Genomic DNA, 22,889 nt, shown 5'->3' with positions numbered 1-22,889 from the left:
CTGGAACTAATGACATTCAGGGAACACTGCCCTTATAAGTGAGATCTTCATGCTAGAAGGAGCAATGCCAGTATTTCTGTTTCTAGCCAGGGCAGGATTTAAATCTAAATGGGGAGAGATTTCAGCCTTCTTCGCCTGTATTTGCTGGTTTTGCTGATATCATTATTACTATTGTTACGGAACAGCAGTTGTTTGTTCAGTGCTTTAAATAATAATATGAGACTGAGGCATTAGTGAATGTTTGTTTTAGACATACAAGTTTGGATGTTTTATGAAATATTTTCTTAACACAAGAATGCAAAATATGAAACATCATCAAAGAAAATAGATCCAGGATACTTTCAGTGATAAGCTGTTATGATTACTTAAAAAACAATATTTTAGAAGAAAGCAAATATGTAGTCCAGATTGCTGTCAAAATTTGGATAATTTATGTAAAGAGTGAAACACCCAATCCAAAATGTTTTGCATGCAGATAATTAAACTTAGGCAATGGCTATATGTGTTTAGAAAGATAGATAAGGGTGTTCTGCTGTAGATATAGAAGTGTTTACATCTGTATAATATGTGTATATCATTCAAGAAATGTATATTTTGTAATATATATTGACTTTTAAAGTCAAAGGAAGTTGCAAATTCTGTCTTTCCTCAGTAGAAATTATTTTCCCATTATTTCATGTGAATCTGGACCAGATTTGTAAAGGTCTTTTACTCCTTGAAGTTGTACATCAAGATTCAGAGGATTTTCATAAGAATTGTTATTCACCAAAGAAGTACTGAGGAATTATTTATAATTGAAGTCACTCTAAAGAAAAAGGCTAAATTCTTTTGAAAATATCTTGGGTGTTTGTGTGCTTATTTAAATGCCTAAAGAGCTGTCAAGATTCCAATTAAAAAAAATGGGTGTGTGTTTTTTGACAGCTGAAATTGAAAATGTTGGCACTAAGGTTTACAATTTTTCAATTTATTTCCATCAGTAATTTAAAGATTTTTTTTAAAAGTAATTTTGTATTTTCAAATAAATTTAATAATATTTTTCTTTCATTTTATAGCTTCAAATGTAATTAGACACATAAATGAAGAATGAGTATTTTTAATACTGCAAATTATTTTTCAAACTCCTATTCACTTGCAATTCTCTGTATTCGATACATTCTATTGCAATAACTTCATTTTCTAATAGTAGCACCTTTATTACAGAAAAAAAGTGTTTTAAATTTCTAACAGATTCTTGAATGGATATTCTGAAGTTATATAATTATCATCACATCCTTCAGGCATTTTTCAACTCCTTGTACCACATATTTACGGCTTACAATCGAAGCACTGATTTGAATGCGTTTTAAATATCTGTCCTTACAACTTAATAGGGTCACTTCTGATGTCAAATAACTGACTCAAGTCCCAAAATTCAGAGGCGTTTTTCACTAAGGAGGCTTGTTCTACTGGCTTGTCAGCCAAATCCATGATCCCTCTTCCATATAAATTTCATAGCTCTCTACCATGGTCATGAAAATTTTCTTCCCCTCCTTTTCTCTCCAGCAAATACACTTTTTCCTGCTTTACAGGTTTTTGAGGGAGGTAATATTTTACCAGAGATAGGTTTAGGATAACAGAGTTTTTGGGAAATGTATTTGAAACCTGCTAAAATACATTTTTTTTGAGAGGGTTGCATATTATTTTATATCTTTGTGTCCAAGTGTTATTTTCATGAAAGCTACATTTCTTCTACCTTTTCTGTTATTTGCTATGTGTCAATTCTGTTGTCAGAGATCAGCAGAGACTAATAAGAAGATTAAGCTATTTTTTCATAGATAAGTTTGCATGCCACTGAGTTGCAAAGCTGCTAATTACCACTGAATGTGTGAAGATACTTTTATTTGATGTAACATGGCCTGGTGTGCATTAATTATGGTACAAGTAGCCTTACCACTGAGGCAGAGAATTAGCATGACAAATGATTTAGATTACAGGGCTACCAAAATACCCTCACAATAAGGCTTTAATACTCAGAGTAAATTGAAACTCGTTAGACTTTTATTTTCTGTTGCTAAGTAACTGCCTAAAAAGGTAACTTCGCAGTATAAATGAATATGGACAAGGCTAATATTAGGTGCCATTCAGTTCAAAATTCAGAAATGTCATGTCAAAATTAACTGTACCAGATAATTTTATGAAGACCATATTACCAGTAAAGTTTATATACATCAGCAATTGGTACATTTTTATTGTAATTTTAATAGAGTTCATATGCATTAAACCATTTAAGAGAAAGAGTCAGTCACTGAAAAACTGTGATTTACAGGTGCAGACCCTGAACTACAGATTTTGTAACAGCTTTTGAACCTGATGGACTAATGCTGTGTGCTACGTGTTATACTAGTTAAATTGCATGTTTATAAGATTTTTACCTCACAACTCCTGATATTTATTAGCCTGATTTTTTTTGTTTTACTGTAAATATAAATATTTTTTTTTAAAATGTCCATCTCTATGGGAAGTGGATACTATCTGAACACCTTAATGTATTTTATTGAATCAATGCAGAGATGAAAATGCAGAATAATTTAGGTTGGAAAAGACCTTTAAGATCATTGTGTCCAGAGAAATAAACTTCACAAAATTTCACGATATTAAGTTTATTTTATTCTGACTGTCTCTAATGATACTGTGAAGTATACCAATTAAATGTGAATGCTTTGCGTGATCCAAACATGCAACTGTGCCTTTGTACTGCATGGCTGAATATTTAGAGACATTTGAATTAAATTCTAAATTATGAACAAGAACTCTTGATTGCTAATGTAAAATATTTCATCATTTATCATTAATTGTTACCATTTTATCTTCCTGTTATATACACATTTGTCCATTCAACCTCTGTAACAAAACGGAAGTCAACCACTGCTCTTCCAGTCAGCAGACTTGAGGATATTCTTTTCATGTTTTCAGAGTAGAACTAGTTATTGCTTTCAAGGAAACTGGATGAATTCTAAGCATAAATTAGAAAAAGGAGAGTAATTCTGGTTCCTCAGCACCCAGTGGAAGCCTGAACACAACCAAGACCAAAATTTACCTAATGAAGCTTAATGTAGGATATTCCTGTGTTCCTCTCTTATATTTGAATCTATAGTATCAGTTTCAGGAAGGAAACAGAGTCACACCAGTAGTGCCAAAAGCTGCCTTGACTTGCTCACTAGTAGTAGAACAGAAGTTCCTGGCTCAGTGCAAGAAGCTCTCTTCTGAAATGAAGCTTTTGGTCACCATTAACAGTATGCTGGTGTTACTGTACTGCCGTGCAATGTTCTTATTTTGTGTGCTGATCCACACATACAATTTCCCCCACTTTAATCCGTCATTCTTCACTTCAATGCAAATCTGCTAGTTTTTCCCATCCTAGGGGGCTTTCCACTGTAGTGTGTTTCATTTTCCTTCCAGTACTTTGGTAATCATTAATTTAAGGAAACTCACTCCATTCTAGGATGCCCATTTCCTTACACTGTAATAGTAAAATGTCTAAGTTGAATCTTAATTTTCTGCTTTCATGTAGTTGCATAACAAGTGTGCTTCACATCTGAAACCTGAATGTGACTGTGGACCTTTGAAGGACCATATTTTACCACCCACATCAATCTGCCCAGTAGTATTGGTGAGTTGTCTGTATGTTAATTTCAGATGTAATCCTCTATCATATGCAGCATTAAAACACTGCTGGGACTGACTGCCAGGTATTTGTTAAATTCACAGGACTATGTGAACCTTAAACACAATGTGTAACCCTGGATGATGGGTTTATAGGCATAAGTGTGTTTTACCCTCTGCATATTGCATTTTCCTTCATGTGAGAATGAACTTTCTGTAGGGCATATTATAACTGAAGCTGACTCAGGTTTTATCACTTATTCAGACTGTACTTACCAGAAACTGTATAGGCAGGACACTTCTACATTTTACATCTTTTATAGATCCAACTTCCCAGAATAATGAAGTTATTCTTATGGGCAGTTTTTGCTTGGGATGCATATTGTATATCTGCAATGCTGAGGTCTCTGATCTAAGCCGGAGGTTACCTAGAATGATGACACTGGTCTTGCAGTAAGCTATGCATCAACATTATGGTATATTTTATTCTGCAGTCGTGGACAGTAAATTTCTCTGTCCACAAAAACAATAACTCAATTCAATGAAAATAAAAATGCGTGCTATGTGTAGGTTGCATAGAAAAGAGCTGACCGTTTTATCATTAAAAAGGAGCTTTAGAATTAACTTACGTATTCACATATTAAATTGGATATTTTATGCTGATGAAAGTCATAGCATCATCATATTCATAAGAGCACAGATGAGTGGTCCTCTTTAAACGTATTTCATAATAAGTGTAAGAAGTGCTTGAACTTAAGAAAGTGTAATTTATTGAGGGGAGGCAAAAAAAGAAAATATACATCCTAATCTTAAACCAGTTGCTGATCATTTGGAATAATATTCATCCCTATGGTAAATTACTTGTTTTGTAATGAATCCTTTCATCTATTTGTTTATAAATCTGCTGAGGAGCAGATGCTAGGCTTTGGCCCTCTTCTTGTGTAAACTGGGATTATTCCATGGCTCTCAATGAAATAATCCAGTGGAAACCTGCCTTAAATATTTATGAAATATTTTAGATATTTTTTAAGTCACAAGAGTGGCTTTGTAATTTGTCTCTATGGTATTTTGGTATTATCTGGACAAGTTCTGATTAATAGTTACAAAATATTATTTTAAGTTTGTTGGATGATTATATTCTGTATTACCTTATTTAATTTTCAGGATTTGAGGTCATACTTTAAAAGTTTGCATCTGGAAACTATGATTCTGTTATTGGGCTATTGTTTTCATTTTAATGTTATTTATCATTTGCCATTGGTATAAACGGAATGAAACCTCAGCATGAAATTTTATCTTCAATTATATTGGTGTAACTACATTTTCTTTTCAGGAGAGGAAGAGAAATAGGGGAATTAAGATTTTTATTCCACAGTTGGAGTTTAGTTAAGTTGTTTAGAGGATATGTAAAACCACTCTAGAGTCAAATCACCCTCGAATAGGTTTGTTTTATCTCCAAATTTTCAAGACATAAGCAGAAGTAAATATGTTTTCCTGTGTTGGAATCATGTTACTGACAATGCAACACAAGACATGTATTTCAGCACAATTTATATTGTTAGGAATGAAAAATACTGTGATTTAATGGGGACTTCATAATTTTGTAGTACATTTGTTCATCTACTAGTTTCTTCCAAAAATGCATTAAAATCCTGAGTTTAATTGTGTTACAGATACTACCTCACTGAATTAGCTAATAATAATTTCTTCTAAAAGTGATTGGTTATAGTGTGCATATAATTTGTGTTAGTAATTTTTTAATTAGTGTCTCCTGTTTCCTGTTATGGGGATTCCTTTTGCGAAACATAATACTTCAGTGTATGTGAGACCAGCATTCTCAATAATGACAGCAAAACCAGTGACTATATCCTTATCAAAACTGTCTAACCATGCCATAGGAAGTGTGTCTGTTATCAGACATACAAATCTGACAGTGGAAGGGTCCTTCGCCCAGGTCACACATTTAGCTTCAGCGATCAGCTGAGCATTAATATTCTTGCAATGCAGTGTATACATGGAAGATAAATAAAAGCAGATAAGCATAATGCTTGCTGTACCAGGCTTGTCCTTGAGTATTTTGAGGTGCCAGAGAATGTATTTTCTTCTCCCATAGAATATAGGGAAAATAGCAAGATGAAAAATCTTGTATTTTTGATCTCCTAAAAATGTTGGCCCTCCCTTCCACCTGCAACTTTGGAAGTCCGGATTCCTTCCAGAAAACTGCAGAGTTCATCTCAGAACAAGATGCCTTCTCCTAAATTTTCCTTCAAGAGTACAGGCTGAATCCCTTCTCATCTCTTCTCTTTTGCAGAATTAGGGACATTCATATTTTTTCCTTTTTCATCCAGCATTTCTCATGTCTCATTTCTTCAGTTCTTGTGAAGTCCAGCCTCAACAATCTCTGCACAGTAAAGGACTTTTTCAGACATTGCATTTCATAGCATCATGTATTATACCAGTGCTACCAAAAATCACTCAGATGACTGACTCTTAGTGGCTGGAGAGAGAACCAAAATGCCTCATCAAGTGAAAGTTGGATGGCTGGTCTAAGTTAAATAACGGCCCTCCGGTCTTCAAAACTGCACAAAAAAGAGCTTGTCAAATGTTATTCTTAAATACAATAAGCTACATTGTCAGCTGAAAAAGAAACAATGGGGAAACTCATGTAGTTGATACTGTGTACGTCATGAAAACATCACATATCTGTCAAGATTCAATGTCTTATAAAGATTTTTCATATCTCACAGCAGTAATTTTAAGTGTCTTAGTAAAATAAGTCTGTCAACTTTAGTCCTTTTTACTTTCCTGTTTACCATATATAAGACTTGTTGTATGGTGAAGTTTTTTGTTCAAGTTAAATGAGTTTTGTTATAAACTGTGTGCAGATCTCAAGTGATAGTCTTTTAATAGATGTCAGATACACTTTAATGTTACTCTCTTTTATTTCAGTAACATTTTAATTAATTCATACTGATTGAATAAATGTACATTGAGACTTGTTTCCTAATGAGGGCACATTTAGAGGAAAGGTTTTGCATCATTCTGATATCCTGTGGGTAATTATATTCTAATTATATGGTGGGGGGGAAAAGTCTATAACTCAGTACTGATATTGTTCATTGGACCCAATTAATTACATGCACATAATGAAAGTTCATGATAAGGTTGACTGGCAGTGAGTTTAAAAATCTTTAACTCAATTGAATCCTAGCCTACCAGGAGTATAGAATTAGATCATAACCAGGTTTAAAACTGGGTATTGGAATGAGATGAGTGAGTAGTGAAGAAATCAAGATGGGTCTCTGCTTATGAGACAGTTTTCCTCACTCTGTCCCTTTATAAGGCAGAAAGGGAAAAATGCTAGCATATGTTTTGTCTTCATTTTATGCCTTCCTTTACTTTGCCCCATTTACTGATGACCATATAGGATGTTCTAATTTTTATTTATGTCTGTAGAAAAGTAATTAGATTTTCAATTTCCCACCCAAATAGATACAGCATTGGATAGTGACCAACCAATAAAAGCTTACTGTTTAATAAATAATGATGTGTATTTATTTTATAATGCATGATGATTTTGATTCTCCTATTGTATATGTGAGTTTTACAATGAATTTTTTCACTTAATTTCTAACAATTTTAATTGTTTTTCTAAAATTATAATTAAAACTGTTAATTGTGGAATAAAAATTAAATTAAGGAATAAATTGTAAAACATAAGTACCCTGCTTATAATGTGAGCATTACTATACTGCAATTATCACTGTCCCCATAGTAACCAGTTTATTTCAAAGGTGGAGACTCTGGTATAATATGGAAGGTAAGACATGGGAAAAAAAAAATTAAAACTGGGTACATTTCTTTCTGTTTTGATATCCAACTTCATTGTTTTGCATTCTGGGAAAAATGGGTCATCATGATAAAAAGTTTGAAACAATATGCATTTTGTTTCTTTTCTCTTGTGAATGAATTTGACTTTTGTGTAGTGAAGATGTTATAACATTTTAGGACAAAGTCATCTAAGCATAAATACAATTTATGTAAATATGGAATATAGAGATAAATTGATATATTTAAAATATATAGAATTTTTATACATCATAGTGTATATCTGTTTATATACACTAATATAAAATACCATCATAAGTTGAATTCACTTGACCTCTTATTTTAAAATATAAATGACTACATATTTTGGAGGAGAAAACAGATGTATCTGATTCGTCTTTTATTTGGCATTTTATTGTACAAAACCATAAATGTTCAAAAATCTTTTGTTTATCACTAGTTCTATTTAGGCATGTAGAACAATGTACACAGCAGATTACAAATATTTTAGATAGAAAATGTGCCTTATTCAACTAAACAATATACATTATGATCTATAGCTTCAAACTTTTGTGTAAATATAACAAGTGTGTTGACATTCTGGCCAAAAGTAATACAGAATTAAAGTTGAAAATACTGTTTAAGAATTTTCTTTCACTATCAGTATCTAGACTAGATAGAATAGCTATTGGCTGCATTATAATTGCAACATAGTTCAATAGATATTTCTTCCATGTCTGGTAATATGTTTTACTAATACTATTTTCCTGTGAGGTTTGTAGACGTTATTCACATAGGAAAGCAGAGTTGTAGAGAGAGAAAAAGGGAATTAGCAGTGCCTGGTTGAAGAATGAGTTTTCTTAATCCCCTTTCCAGTTATTAATCCTAAAATGATTCTTCTGTTTTTATAATAGTAGAGATCAGTTTTAGCTCAGTTGAATCCAAACTCAAAATGGAGCACAGAAAGTCAGTGCTGTGTGTAAGCATTTTATGAGCAACTCAGTCCTTTGAAGTTGAGTACTAGCCTTATCCTGAGCTTCTGAACAAAGATACTATGAAAAAAAGTTATTTGAATATATATGCTTTGGGGGGGGAGTTGAAGTTAAGTCTGGTTGTTGAATATTAAGTAATGACATAGCAATTGAAAGAGATTTAAAAAACAAAACAAACCACTTTTTTCCTTTTCAATTGTGTATCATATTGCAGCTTCAGTTCTCTGAGAATCTAAATCAGACTTGAAATATAATGGTGTGCTTATCTACACTAAGAGCTTTTTCATTTCTTTGAAGTCAGAAGGAAATTAATAATTGCCCTGGAGGAAAATGTATCTTCCTAACTAATTAGCTGTTCGACAAACACAGTTCAATGTTAAAATAATAAGATGCTGATAAACTGAAATGGCAGCCATTCAATCATTTTAAGTTATATCCAGTAGCCTGCCCACAGCTCATCACTACTGTCTAAGTTTATTCCTTACATCCTCTCCCATTGGAGTTTAATATGATTTTATTTTCAAAATTCTTTTCCAACACTTTTGTCTTTCTTAGATGATGTACATAATCAGCTGCTATAGCCCAAGTTCATTTTCAGTTGCAAATCCAGTTGAAAGTCTGGGACCATATATTGATGCATACATTGAATTGGTGCAAGATGTAAGGCGAGTTGTCTTCAGAAAACTGAATGAACTAAGGCCAACATGCTAAATGAGAAAGACTTGATTGTGAATTGGTGTGTAATTCTTTACCTTTTTACTTAGAAAAACTAAAGAAGCAGCACAAAGTACATTTAAAATGTTATCACGTAGTGATTCCTTGTTCAGAAGAGGGAACAGTCAGCAGTTTTAGAAGTTATTCTTAAATGCCATATTCTCCATTCCAGCCTTGTCTTGTTGCATGTGTTTTGGCTACCAGTATTATAGATGACAAAATGTTATGTGATTTTTCCATTTATTTTTTTTTCTTAGCTGCAAATGCTTTTCTCAAGACAGCTCTCAAATTAAATGGAAGTCTTAACTTTCCTTTTATAGTATGGGCATGTGCAGCTCACTGGACAGTATTTTTGCTGAGAATTGGTTAATAATCTTGTCCACAGGATGACTTTTAGCTTCTGCCTAGGGATGTAGAGCTGGGTATTGTGCTACAGCTCTATGAGCTTTCAAGACAGCATGATGTGGTATTCTAATATTGGCTCTTTTGATTAGCATGTACACAGAGTTAGAGCTGGAAATGTGGAGAATTTATAAAATAAATTTTCAAAATAGTTTAGCTCATCTGAATCACAGTTACTCGGATGTGATATCTCATGGATACTACAGGTAGATTGCCCCCCATGGTTTTGGCATAGTGGCAATGTGTTGGGGTTTTTTTGGTTTTCAGGATTTTTGAAACTTTAATTCTCTTTGATTATTGTATAATTATGGACAGAAATTTCATGGAATGGGAATTTTGTAAGTAGGGTCCTGAATGCCATATAAGTTTACAAAATTACAGTCTAGGAGTACCTAATATTATTAATAACCTATTATTATTATTATGTTCTTAAAGATTCCCATTACATTAAACAAAATAGGCCTAAGGAATCATGGAACAACCTTTCTTCAAGTTCCTTAAAAAAAACCCCCAAAGCATCAGTTTGGTATTCAAGTCACATATTTAAATTTCCATGGCCTTCAACTTGCAAGCATTTGAGGATATCTTTATTTGGTCTTCCACGCATTCCATCTGATCTTCTATGACCAAATTCCTTTGGTCAGTATCATTTAAGTTCAAGTTCTGGAGTTCCAGAATAAGATTTTTTTTATATAACTATTTTAGTTTATGCATCATAACATAAAAATATACTTCCCTTGTTATGCAACCCCATGGCCAAACAGGGTGTATGCTTCATCTGAAAATATATATTATAAAAGAAGCAATTATAATTTAAGAGAAGTAATCTCAAGTTTTAAGTTGTCACTTGGCAAACTGTGTAATGGTATTAAGCATTTACTAATGACTTTGCAATCCTATATAATGCATAGATAAATTGTTGTTTCATGTTATGAAATATATTGATTTAAATAATCCTGTGTAGGAAATAATCTACAAAAATATATTTGCAGTTATTGATTAAAAGGCAAAGTGAGAAAAAGCAATTGTTCCTGTATTTGCCCTGGATTCTGTGTCAGCAGTTAAAATATGAAGAGCTATCTCTTTAGTAAGCCTTTAGTAACTATTCATCTGTTTTTATCCTAACAGCTATGATTGAGTATGATATTTCTAAACGTTAGTGTTTTGTGTAAAGGAAAAGATTCTACCTCTATATAAAGAAAGAATATGAGCAGTTATTGAGGATTAATGATGCATAGCTTGTTAATTGTAGCAGAGGAAGGCTTTTTAAACAAGATTCCTTGATTCAGATGAGGATTCAAAGACTTGGAAGATAAAATAAAAATAGCTTTCCAGGTATCAAGTATCTCTTTTTGCTATTCAAAAGACTAAAGTCCTCAGGTTTTGTAATATTGTTAGCTGGTGTTAAAATGATCCCACACATACTTTCCAGAGTATAAATTATATAATATGACAGCCAAACATTGGGAAAGTACACTTGTGCAAAAGTGTAACAAAGTACCGTGTGCGTTTTTGTTAAGTATGACTGCTGCAAGGTAACATTCCTTGTGAACACTCTGTCCATGCCCTTTGCCATCCCAGCTGTTTGGTGTTGCAGCCTAACATTCTCTTTTTCCAACAGACGCTTCCCACTTTAGGAGGTTTGCTCCCTGAGGTGCGTAGCAGGAGGCGTCCATGAACGCTTGAGTACTAACAGTTCATGATATTGTACGTTCTTTCTGCTATGAAGTGCATTTTGGGGCTGAACCAAAAATCTAGAGATGATATTCTGGGTTATTATTTGCAAAGTCCTGTCTTACTTGTCCATTATTTTCTGATTTGGAATATGGGATAGATGCAATTGCATAGTTCTCACCTGGCAGTGGTCTCTCTGGAGCAGTATGAATGGTAGAAGCTCCAGCTAATGAATATTGACTTCAAAGTGGGAATTCAAGGGAGAAAATAAGATATGAGAAGTGCAAAAAGGGGTGGAAAAAATTTTTGTTGTGGTAAGTAGTATTTTGGAAGGTATGTGCTCTGGCACATATCAAAAGCACAAAAAACTTCATTCTTTGAGCCATCAAAATGTACAATAGCGTCTAAAATGCTGTATTCAGTACCTCTGTCAACCTCATGCATGTTCACGAAACAAAATGGTTCACAGGTACATTGATCATTTTGTATGCTTTATTTAGCAAAATATTAAAAATAGCACAACTGTTAGAGAAATATTTCTTACCTTGAAAGGTAAATTTTTGCATTTTATAAAACCATTTTATAAATGCATGTCAAATTTTTCTTAACATTATTAGAATTTTTAGCCTGTTATCCATTCTTATCTTCCTATGTTTTTGTCTCATTTAAAAATTGCATTGTTTATTTCCTGACACTCTCCGATATCTTAGTAATATTGTAGTTCCCAAAAAGAAGATACTCTAGGTCAGGCACAACTGGTATTTCATATGTAAGAGAAAGGGTCTGTACAAGAATATTTTTAAAATATTTTTTAATGAAGTGGTAAATCTTTTTGTGTTCCATTAACCGATTTATTCATTAGAATTATGATACAGTTTGTCACATTATGTCATACAAACTAAGTCAAATCCTCACTAGTGTGACACATACCTAAAAATTACAGAATATATAACTCTAGGAAATCTAGAATCTCTTGTCAGCTTCTTCAGCAATGTTTTAGAGAGCTTTGGTAGACATGGTGACTTGTATTGTGATATCATACTAATATAAGATGGGTGATATGAAATACTTTATTTGTACTTTCTTCAAAAATCGTCAGTGATGAAAGCAGAGTTTCAATGTTAATGAGATCAGGTATCCATCTTTGACCATATTATTAACAGACAATTCTGTATCATGAATATACTTTTTCCTTTATGTTATGTGAGATATATGACCTAATCTTGTATTGTCTTTTTGAGTCAAGCAATGGTTTTCTTATGGGACAGGAAATATAAATTGGAGAAGGAATGTTTTTAATGCAGCAGTCATAGGTCTAAGGCCGGCTGAGGGTATTTACTGCTTTTTATATCATGCTGTATTTGTATCACCCCAATATCCAAAACTTTGCTTTGGGTAATTGTTACTGTGTTTTACTTGAGTCATTAATAACAGCGAGTTTGGGCACAGGTCTTAGCAGTGTATAAATACTTTTCCTCTAAATAGTAGCATGATACATGCAAGAAGATTTTTAGTGCCACACTTTATAAGTAGGCCTCTTTTTAATGTTTTTTTTAACCTCTAAATGCACAAACTCAACGTGCTGAATCTTACTTTCTGTTAACTTTTTCTCTGAATTATCACAAATGTGTCCTTTAGCTTGAGATTTTTTTAGACCTTTTAAAATTTGCTCTCCCTCTCTGATTTTTGTTAGAAATCACAATTTTTACTAGCTTTTACTCTGCTTTACTGCCATCTGATTTGATTTTTGAAGATGTTTCCATGAGAGAGATTTGGCCACAATGTAAAATCCTATTTAACAGGGTATGCTTCCTTTTTATAAAATGTAGTGATTTTTAAGGGTAATTACTTACAAAGTTGTTTAAAACCTCAAAACAACTTCTTAAATTTGTAATGAAGTGTGAAGCTTCCTTCATAATGAAGTACCTTACTTGCTATCCTTGGCACTAACCAATATCATTGTGCAAAATGTTTTCTGTAAGTTAAAAATTTTATTCTCTTTGGGTGCCTCATCCTAGTTCTACTTTCTGAAAAAATTATCAAATAAGTAAGAGCAGAGTTAGTGATTTCTTAGGCAGTGATATGTACAGTGTTTTGTTTTTAAGTTTAAGGATGAGGTGAATAGCTCTAATTGCTTCTACTGTTTTCTCTTTAAAGCAAGGGTGTTGTAGTCTGGAGTCTTGGACCTCATCTTGCACCAGCCGAGTTACTCAAAGCATCCAAGAGCTCTGTTAACTAACCTCTTAGGAATCTCACATACAGACAGTTATGTAGACTCCCCTGGTTGTTTTTTTCCTGTGGCATAGGTTTGTCAGTCCTTTCATACAAAATGTGGTCAGGTTGTCACAATTCCTCCAAGCACCTGGCTACCCAAAGTAGCCTAGGATGACCTGGACCACTCTTTGCATCAGGACTAGATTGAGACTGTCAGTCTCAGTTAAAGAAACTAAAGATGCTTTAAAAACAGTCAGGGTCCACATCTGTGTTAGAAGGCACTGTATTAAGCTGGGAGTTATTCCCTTCCTGACAGAATCTGTGTCAGTGCTTCTTACCAGTAAAAACTGCTCCTGAAAGAGTTTCATGCATTAATTGCTACTACGATCCCTAAGGCTTTATCAGAGGTAGCGCAGAAATGGGTTTGGCCTGGTATGGAACATAAATGGTAACATTTAATGAACTTACTGAATGCAGTTGCAGGGGGTGCAACAATGTCCTTCATGCTCCTTTCTAGTGCAGCAGCTTTGTGCCAGCCCATTCCCTTGACTAGTTTAAAACCTCCTTGTGCTTGTGAAGTGAGGAAAGTGGTTGGGGTGCGGTTGGGATTGAAGGCACTGATTCTATTTGATAAACATCTGCTGTTTTAATTTATGGTGTGTTTTTTGGACAACCTGAAAGGACATGCTGGGTGCAGTTTATAAGTAGAATAAATGAGATACGAAGAATGAGAATACTTTTTTTTCCATGCAGGGTTCTCTGAAATGGCCTGATAACAGTTGAAAATATGATTTCAATAGTATAATTCTGAGTTTTTATCTTTCAGATAGCTATCTTATTGTGAATCAGCATCAAAAGTTGCCAATGACTTAGAATCTGATTAGGTTCTGGTTTCCTTCTGATACAAAAGACATATTTTATAAAAAGCTGCTCAGCCAATTGATTATGGTACATTTAGACCAGGTATATTTTGCCAAAGTGGTAAAGTACTCTGAAGCATCCAACTTTTGCTAGCAGTCAGGATGAAATTTTGAAAAATTACTCATCTCTCAGCAATGTCCTTATTAAACAATCAAGTGTATTGTATGATTGGCTTTCAAGTTTCAGAATGGCACCCTGGTAATGTCAGATTATCTTTTCACATCATTGCATTAATTTGTGTTGTGACTGCACACTTTTCATCCATCTATTGCCTAGTCATTATGGAATGTCCAGGCACATAGATAGATGTTATGTGAAGTGCCCAGACATTGTGTATTAACTTGACTGAGATCTCATTTTCATTAAAGCAGAGTCTGACATTACTCGCTAGTCAAAAAATAACTTTGTGGAGGTACAGTCTCAGTTACAGTTGTATAGCATTATATAATGTGTTACAATGTTCCCTTTTCTCCTTTTCTCTTTTCAAGGAAAGACAGGCAACAGTGAAAAAAGAAAAGAGTTGCCCCCAGCAAATGAACAAACTGGGAGAACGGAACAAAATGCAAAGAGCAAATTCTGTCACCGTAGATGGACAAGGCCTTCAGGTGTGATTATTGGTGTTCTAATATTAAGCAGATGATTTTAGGTATGAAGACAATGATAGAGTGAGAAATGTTTAAAGTGGAATATGCATTCACTCTTCTAATACTTCAATTTTACGTATTTAAAAATGCAATAGGTAAATTCTTCTATTGGTTTTGGAATCCTGTGATACACACCTTCTTCTCACGTGATTGTTAGGATTTCCTAAACATTAAGGGGGAAGGAGGACTAGCTCTAAAACACTTCTGTCATAGGGTGAAGCTGAACTAGTTTATTTTGGTATCTGTCATGCAATGTTGTGTAAATCTACATTATTCATCTAAGTCTGTCTTGATAACTGTCAACTATTCTCATTTGGACCATTTTGGCATGTCAACATTAACAGTGGTGAGAAGCAACGTGTTTTCCTTACTAGCAATATCTATAATAAAAATGGAAGTTTTTCTACTTGAAAGAAAAACTCGCGTGTGATGAGCTAATGTTATTTAAGGGTGGTGACTTAGAGGCATGCCAGAAGTTCTGCCTGAACTGCTGACTTTTTTCCCTTGAGACATGAGTAGTTTTGAGTGAAATTGATGTCCATATGCAGGATACTGCTGCTTTATTTCCTCAGGAGTTAAATTATCATAATGATAACAATATGATAATCATAGTTGTCTGTTCTCTCTATCTTTTGATATGTTGCAATTGAGCTTCAGTAAAAAGATTCTGTTACCATATATCAATTACTTTATGCCTCATATTTATTTCTTCTTGTGTATTGTGTCAGGCTAGGAAGGCTTATTGTATTGTTTTGTCTTTTTAGATTAGTCAAACATTCTTGTTATGACAACCCAAAGATGGGAGAAAAATCCAAACAAAACTCAAAAAAACCCCGCTAAAACCTATCCAGTCATATGGCTGCTCCATTGATGGTATAGTTGGACATTACAGCAATCATTATCCATTGCTTTCAACAATCTCTTCCTGTACTTATCATTTTCACAGGCTTCATTGCTACCCAGATCATCTGTGACAAAACATGAAGCAAAAAGACTAGAGTCTTAATGGAAAAGAAAGCTCAAGTTCTGTGTAATCAGTCACAGTGTGATTAATAAGTTTGTGCTAAAAGAAACACACAGTGTTTTCTAACTTTTGGGTGATACCCATGCAATTCAGTGAGCCAAAGTATTCTTGATAGAGGAGCATCTTTGGCATCTCCTTTTGGTTGCAGCGCCATGTATTATTATGAATTTTGTGTTTACTCCAAGCATTAGATTACTTATGCTCATTGTTTATTTTCAGCTATGTTTGAAGTCTCTATTTCCCACTCATGTGATACCATGGCAGATATAATACTTGGTCTATTCAAAATAGCAACTTGTATCACCATTGACTCTTTGACACAAAACTTTAAATTATTATATGTTCTGCTTTCAGGTCGTAAGATTTTCTCTAAGTTTTTTAGTGTAATCCAAAACCTGTATTCTATCTTCTTTTTTCAAGATGACTCAAAAGCCTGGGTTTCATCCTTGCTTTTCTTTATTACCACTAGAGACAGAGAAAAAGAGAGTGGGGATGAAGACGGTAGAATTATTATTGAATAGATCTGAGGTGTTTTTTGAAGTGCTTGGTGTTCTGTAATGACACATTTATAATGTAGTGCATGACACAATACTGGTAATCATGGTGACAACATTAGAAATAATTCTGCACCGATGGCCCTAATTTGCCGATTATACTGTGATCTTTGTTTTTCACTGATGGATTAGATTGGTTTTGAGCAGCAGTAATCCACCTTAACATCAAATACTAAAGTTTTGATTGGCATTAATAAGGATAACCTGGTTATTGTGAAGGCTGGGTGGACCTTGAAGGCTATCCTACTGAAAGGGATGGGATTAATGAGAATATTAGGGCTTTTTTTCCCTCACAGATAGTGTAATTTTTCAACTATTCTCACAAAGATGTAAGATGCCATAAATATAACTGATAATTAATGTAGTATTTTGCCCAAAGATGGTCTGGAGAAAACATTCTAAATCTGATCAAAGTATACTACTCTAATTCTCCCATATCTGGCATGCTACTCAATACTCTGATTCTGCTGGCATGGTCTCATTTTAATAAGATCTTCAGTAAGTGAGGATTTTGTTTCAGAAAACTTAATCAGTATGTTAATTGCATTCATTTATGTTTTAAGTCAGAAGGTAACAAAGCAAAGATCTTCATACTACTGCTGTTAGACCTCTGTTTTCAATATGGGAGAAACTGTGCATAAGTGCTCCACCACTTTTTACTTTAAGTCACTTATCCTATAACATCTTGAAGATTGCCTATAAATTGAGCTAGATTAGGGCTTGAAGATGTTCACTGATTTAGTCTAAATCTTTAGTTGCATTTCATTGTATAAAAATACCGTATGTTATCTGGAAAAGTAATTTGGAAAAGCTGTAAAAATTTAATTAAAATTTATTTTGGAACAGAGTGGAACATAGACTAATTATTAGAATTTTTTTTTTTTTTTTTTTTTTTTGGATGATTCGAAACCTTCTACTTGCAGTAATATCATTGAGTCTTAAAATAAAAGATTTGAAATAGAAGTCCATCACTTAGCTTTTGTTGAGAAAAAGATCAAGACCAAACCTTCCTTCCATCAGACATAGTGAGCAGATAACTTAGTGGCAGTGGAGGTCTGCACGACTTAAAGACAATTAATCATAGTTAAGGACATTCATCTTGCTTCTTTCTAGCTAACCAGCATAATGATCAGGATTATTATTTCTAATTAGAGGAAGTAATAGATCATGTATAACCTTAGGATGAGTCTCATTAATTAACCTGCGTCCTAAGGGATTTCAGTAGGTATTCCATCTCTGTCACAGTGAGCACCATTGGTTTACACTTAGTTCACAGGAATAAACACCATGGGAATTGGCTAAATAACTAAAATTGATTAAAAGAGTAGGTAAAAATTAAATATATGACAAACTTCACGGTATTCTGCAATTTGATGTATGTTTCAACATACAGCACTTTACTGTGCCAGGTTATACTGAGTTTTATGTTAAGCTTAATACCACTGAGTTCGTGGAGTTTTCCCTTATTTTTTGTATGTATTGGAACAGATTTGATTCTATTTTTTGTGAAATCATGAATAGAGTTGACATTTCCTACCAAAAGACAAGTGCTTTTAGATGCCCGTAGGATTATATGCATATATCTATAGTATGCTTGTAAAACTCCTTAGCTGTGATGTTTCTTAGGTTCTGCCTTAAATTACACTTTATGAAATCTTCAGATTTTGTTATTTCAGGAATTGTCAATAAGGATTTAGAGCAAGGCCTTTCAATGTGTCATTTTGAAACACAGATGGTCTAAGCTTCATCTCTGAAGTTGTTTGTGCATGACTTTGGAGATGTTGACTTTGAACTCTTAATAGAGTTTGAAACATTCTGGAATTGATATATTTCTAAAAGTGATACTTTTAAATATGAATAGTCTAGCCAAATGGTTTAAAAACCTGTATTAGAGATCATCTGATATGATTTTTTAATGTTCAAGTCTATGGAGTAAAGGCAATGAACACACACAGAGTGTGAAAACACAAACACTATTACTTAGAATGAAGGTGTTTGTAAAGCTAAATATTAATGTGAACATGTAAAACTTTCCATACACAAGAGGATTTTAAAGAAATAATAGTAGAAGTCGTCGTTTCCTTCCTTCTCCTCAACATTCTTTTCCTGTGACTTGCCTTTCTTCCATATGGTTTCTCCTCTGCCTTTTTTCAGCTTTGTCAGCTGAAAGGTGTTCCTTTAAACACCTGGAAATATTATGGTTGCCACATTTTAAAAAGTTTGTGATTTCTGATCCTATCAAATATTACAGGTAATCATTGCTGTAATTAAAAAAAAAAAATCTGTTAAGTTCAATGTTCCATATAGCTATAGTTTACCTTCAGAGTCTATAATATAGTGTCATTTCTCACGCCAAAATACAGTTTCTTTTAAGCTTTTTTCTCTATGGAATTACTGTCAGAGTAAGTCATGTATGATTTGCATTTAAAGTTTTCTTCTCTACTGATGGATATATATATATATACATACACACACAAATGTATATATAAAGAGAGGTTATATATGTATATATCTCAATATTTCAGTGGCATTATAGGTTAAAATGGCAACACAGCTGTAAAACAGAGACCATTAAAAGAGAAGTCACTTGCAATTTCTGGCAAATTAATGAAATGAGGATTGTTGCAAATTATGGTATTGCTTCCAGCTGGATTATATAGCATAACATAGAGTTTGCATTAAGCTTTTTGTTTTCTGTCTACTATAGGAAAAAAATGAATGCAACACACAGCATTAATGAGTGGCTGTGTTATTCCCTTCTTTTAGATCACTCCAGTTCCAGGCACTCATCCACTTTTAGTTTTTGTCAATCCTAAAAGTGGTGGGAAACAAGGAGAAAGGTAAGGGGTTTTTTTCTTTTTCTTTTTTTCCTCGCTTTCTTGATTCTGGTCTGTGATACATTTAAAAATGAATTTTAAAAGTTTGTACATGAGGAAAAAATCCAAAATTTTATATTTTTATTCCTCACAATTGAACATCCTATATCCATGTACTTATAAATTCTCCACTTAAAAACTAGTTAATTTTATAGAACAGTTTTGTTTCAAATCAAAAAAAAGCTTTATTCAGTGCATAGGTTTGTGTGATTTGCATGAAGATATGAGTTGCTACATCTTGTATTAATACTTTGAAGTGCTAACAGTTTTCTTTTAATCTGTGTAATGATTATACAGGCAGGCCAGTAAATTAGAAGCAGTATTCAATTTTCTAATGTATGATTTGCTTTTTAAAGACTTGGTAGTAGATGCTCTCAAGCCTCTTCATAAGATTTCCTTCAAAGAAACCTTTTGATTTCTGTAGATAGGAAGCATTCTAAAAATCCAGTTAAAGTATTGGAGTCCGATCACACAAACTTAAAGACATATTAATTTTACATATGTCAGTAATTATATTTATTTAAATTAAAATGTATGAGTTTATTAGTTTAAGTGTTAATGTATCAGAGGCCTGATAAAGCAGAGGTACTCAGGCAGGAAAGCTGAATTAGTGGCCCCCTAAACAGACTTTTCAGAGCATGTTTCAGAATCCCAAATGCTAACACTATGGCCATTTATGATCATCACATAAATCACTACATTTTTATAGCCTAGTTCACCATGTCAGTGCTGTAACTTCAAGTCTTGGAAAAGATTATGGTCTTTTGGCCAGGATCCAGCTGAAGGTGACACCTGTGGATACTGGTGATATGGATTGCCAGAAGCACAAAAGGAAGGATCCAGTGTGATTCTAAAGCTGGTGGGACAAGTTTTTCCTACCTCCTCCGCCCTGCCTCCCTTACACCACGTCTTCCTGTGCCCCTAAAAGTAAACAGTCAAAGGGGAAAAAATCCTGCAGCGTAGTTGTTAGAGTAATTCTTACAGCTGAGGAGCATTTAACTAAAACTGTATTTGAAGGCCTCTGAGAGAACAGGTTATCACTTGAGAGCCGATTATGTGTACCTAGATATCAGCTAGGTGTGTCAAAGGCAGTTAATGATCGAAAAGATTAATTCTCAACAGTTTCAAGAACATGCCTTTGCAATTGGAACAAAACAGTGTGGGCCATCCTGAGTTTTCATGTTTCAGCCACAGTCTCAGTGTGAGGTAGCCCTGGTCTGCTGTGCAGTCAGGGGTCTTGTGGAAGGTAATCTGCACTAGCACTCAGCTTGACTTCTTATAGTACCAATATGAAATGAATAGATCAGAGATCCAGTCTGCAATTATGTAGGTGAGAGGCAGGTTAGAGAGCTGCACTTACATAGTTAGTTATAGCCTAGAAACAATTTAATGAAATGCTATTTCACAGCTTTCAGTTCCCAGCTTGTAATTGGTCTCAAGTGTTACTATCTGAATGGGCTTAATGCATTAGGGATGTCATTTAATGTTAGGTATTCTCCAGGGTAAAAGCAAGTTTAAAACCTGATCCCCATCGCAAGCTCCTATTCCCCTTCATGTATTGCAGTCTAACACTTCTCAGTTTATGTCAATGAAACTGTTACTGAGGCCAAACAGATCACAGGAATTATTTGAATTTTATAAATGGATGCCCTATACACACTTCATTCACTAGCACCATTATCCACAAGTGTCATTACACAATTAAGCATATAGTGTGAGGGCAGGCACCAGCAGCTGAGTATAGTGAAGTGTAAGAACTTCTTAAATTGGCTTTGATACCACACACACACACAAAATGCTAAATTGCATACTAATGTGTCAAGGTCGCAGGCTCAGTATTTCTGTTTTAAGAGAAGCACATCAGAAGGTCAACTGCATAGTCATGTAAACATATCTCAGGTCATTCACCATCAGGAGATAATATCTCATGGTTAGATATAAAGCCAGATTCAAAAAGGTTTAAAAAAGTCCACATATGGACTATTTGGTAAGAAGGGGTTTGCCCTCCTTTTTTTAGGTGTTAATGTTTCGTATCAATGCCAGCAGCAAAAATCTAAAATAAGGATGTTAACAGTGTATATTAGTTTGAGTATTCAATCTAAGGGATGAAAACATTTTCAGGAGAAATAATACTGAACTTTTTTTAGTTTTCTTGTGTTTTATCTGTCTGCTTTACAGTCAGTCATCAGAAAGAGAAGATTCCCATATATTCCCTACCCTCCAATTTTATGGCAGTTTTATGTTGCGGAAAGTAAAATCACAGACATTTCAAGACATAAATTACTTTGCAAAATGCACAGTTATGGTGATTCACAGATATTCTGAGTTGGAAGGGACCCACAAGGCTCATCGAGTCCAACATTTAAGTAAATGGCATTCAGGTCAGGCTTTTTGGTTATAGCAATTTTGTAATCTGGTCAGGTGCTGAGAGGGTGGGACTAGAGATATGCTGCAACAAAAATAAGATTCCCACAGCAGTGAGGGGAGAAAAAGAAAGCAAAATAAACCCACAACCTTCTAATTTTTGTAGATCAGAATTTCATTATCTTGATTCATTCAGATTAAGCAAATCTTCTACTGAAAACTATTCCTCAGTTTTTACTTAGGACTCTCTGTGTTTGAGAGGTCACGATGAATGGAATTAAGATTTTTAATTGACTTTCATTGAAAACAGAAAGGTTATTGCATATTGTCAAGTCTCCAGTGTTCCCACAGTTCCCCGTATGAGATTTTATGTCTTGCCGTGTGATAACACAGCCCATTTCATTGCCCTTTGAGAGAGTTTATGCATCCAACTGAAAACAAGTTGAATAAATGCACACCCCCAGTAATACATTGTTGTTTCCACTTGTATTTTGTAATTTTTTTTCAAATCTCTCAAATGCAAAAGAAAAGAACTGAGAATGACTTAAAGGTAAAAAAAGTTTTGTACTTTAGTTTTAGTTTTTAAATGTTCAAACAGAGGGGTGGTGGGAAACAAATGGATATGTAGAAAAAGTGCCTTCGGAACAGAAAAATGCGTTCTTTACAACCATGTCCTATCAATACATTTTAAAACTTTCATTATGTTAAAAATAAGTTTTTTCAGAATGTGTAGTGATAAATAGCATTTTCTTCCTGAATAGGTTTCTGTTTTAAAGACCATTGACTTTACAAAATAAAGAATTATGACAATAGCCCAATTATCTTTTCTTCTCAATTAAGAGGTTAATAATTGCCCATCATGTGAAACTCAAGTGTATTTACCGTTATTTGGTCTTGAATGATTTTGTGTATTAGACAATGCATATGTTTATAATAGAACAAAAATATAAGTCAATGTTTATTAAGAAGAAAGTAAAAAAATAGAATTAAAGTGGATGAATTTAAGGCTTACCCATACCAGAAATGGATTTTAACTGAGC

At 33.8% G+C, this 22,889-nt stretch overlaps 1 protein-coding gene across 9 annotated transcripts in view; it reads left to right on the top strand.

Annotated features, from left to right (window-relative positions):
* DGKB (diacylglycerol kinase beta) overlaps positions 1–22,889 on the top strand; it is a 381,330-nt gene that overhangs the window by 149,251 nt on the left and 209,190 nt on the right. For 7 of the 9 annotated variants that reach the window (XM_008629944.2, XM_017729357.1, XM_017729355.1 and 4 more), the window contains 4 exons: positions 3,551–3,649; positions 11,200–11,232; positions 14,876–14,992; positions 19,376–19,449. In XM_008629944.2, coding sequence (XP_008628166.1) covers positions 3,551–3,649; positions 11,200–11,232; positions 14,876–14,992; positions 19,376–19,449 — 323 coding nt within the window. The remainder of the gene's footprint in view (positions 1–3,550; positions 3,650–11,199; positions 11,233–14,875; positions 14,993–19,375; positions 19,450–22,889) is intronic. The other 2 variants (XM_017729360.1, XM_017729359.1) reach the window with 1 other exon arrangement.

Source organism: Corvus brachyrhynchos, unplaced genomic scaffold (genome assembly GCF_000691975.1).
Source record: "Corvus brachyrhynchos isolate BGI_N302 unplaced genomic scaffold, ASM69197v1 scaffold142, whole genome shotgun sequence".
NCBI lineage: Eukaryota > Metazoa > Chordata > Aves > Passeriformes > Corvidae > Corvus > Corvus brachyrhynchos.
Note: the sequence above shows the minus strand (reverse complement) of the source record. Positions and strands in the feature narration are given on the sequence as shown.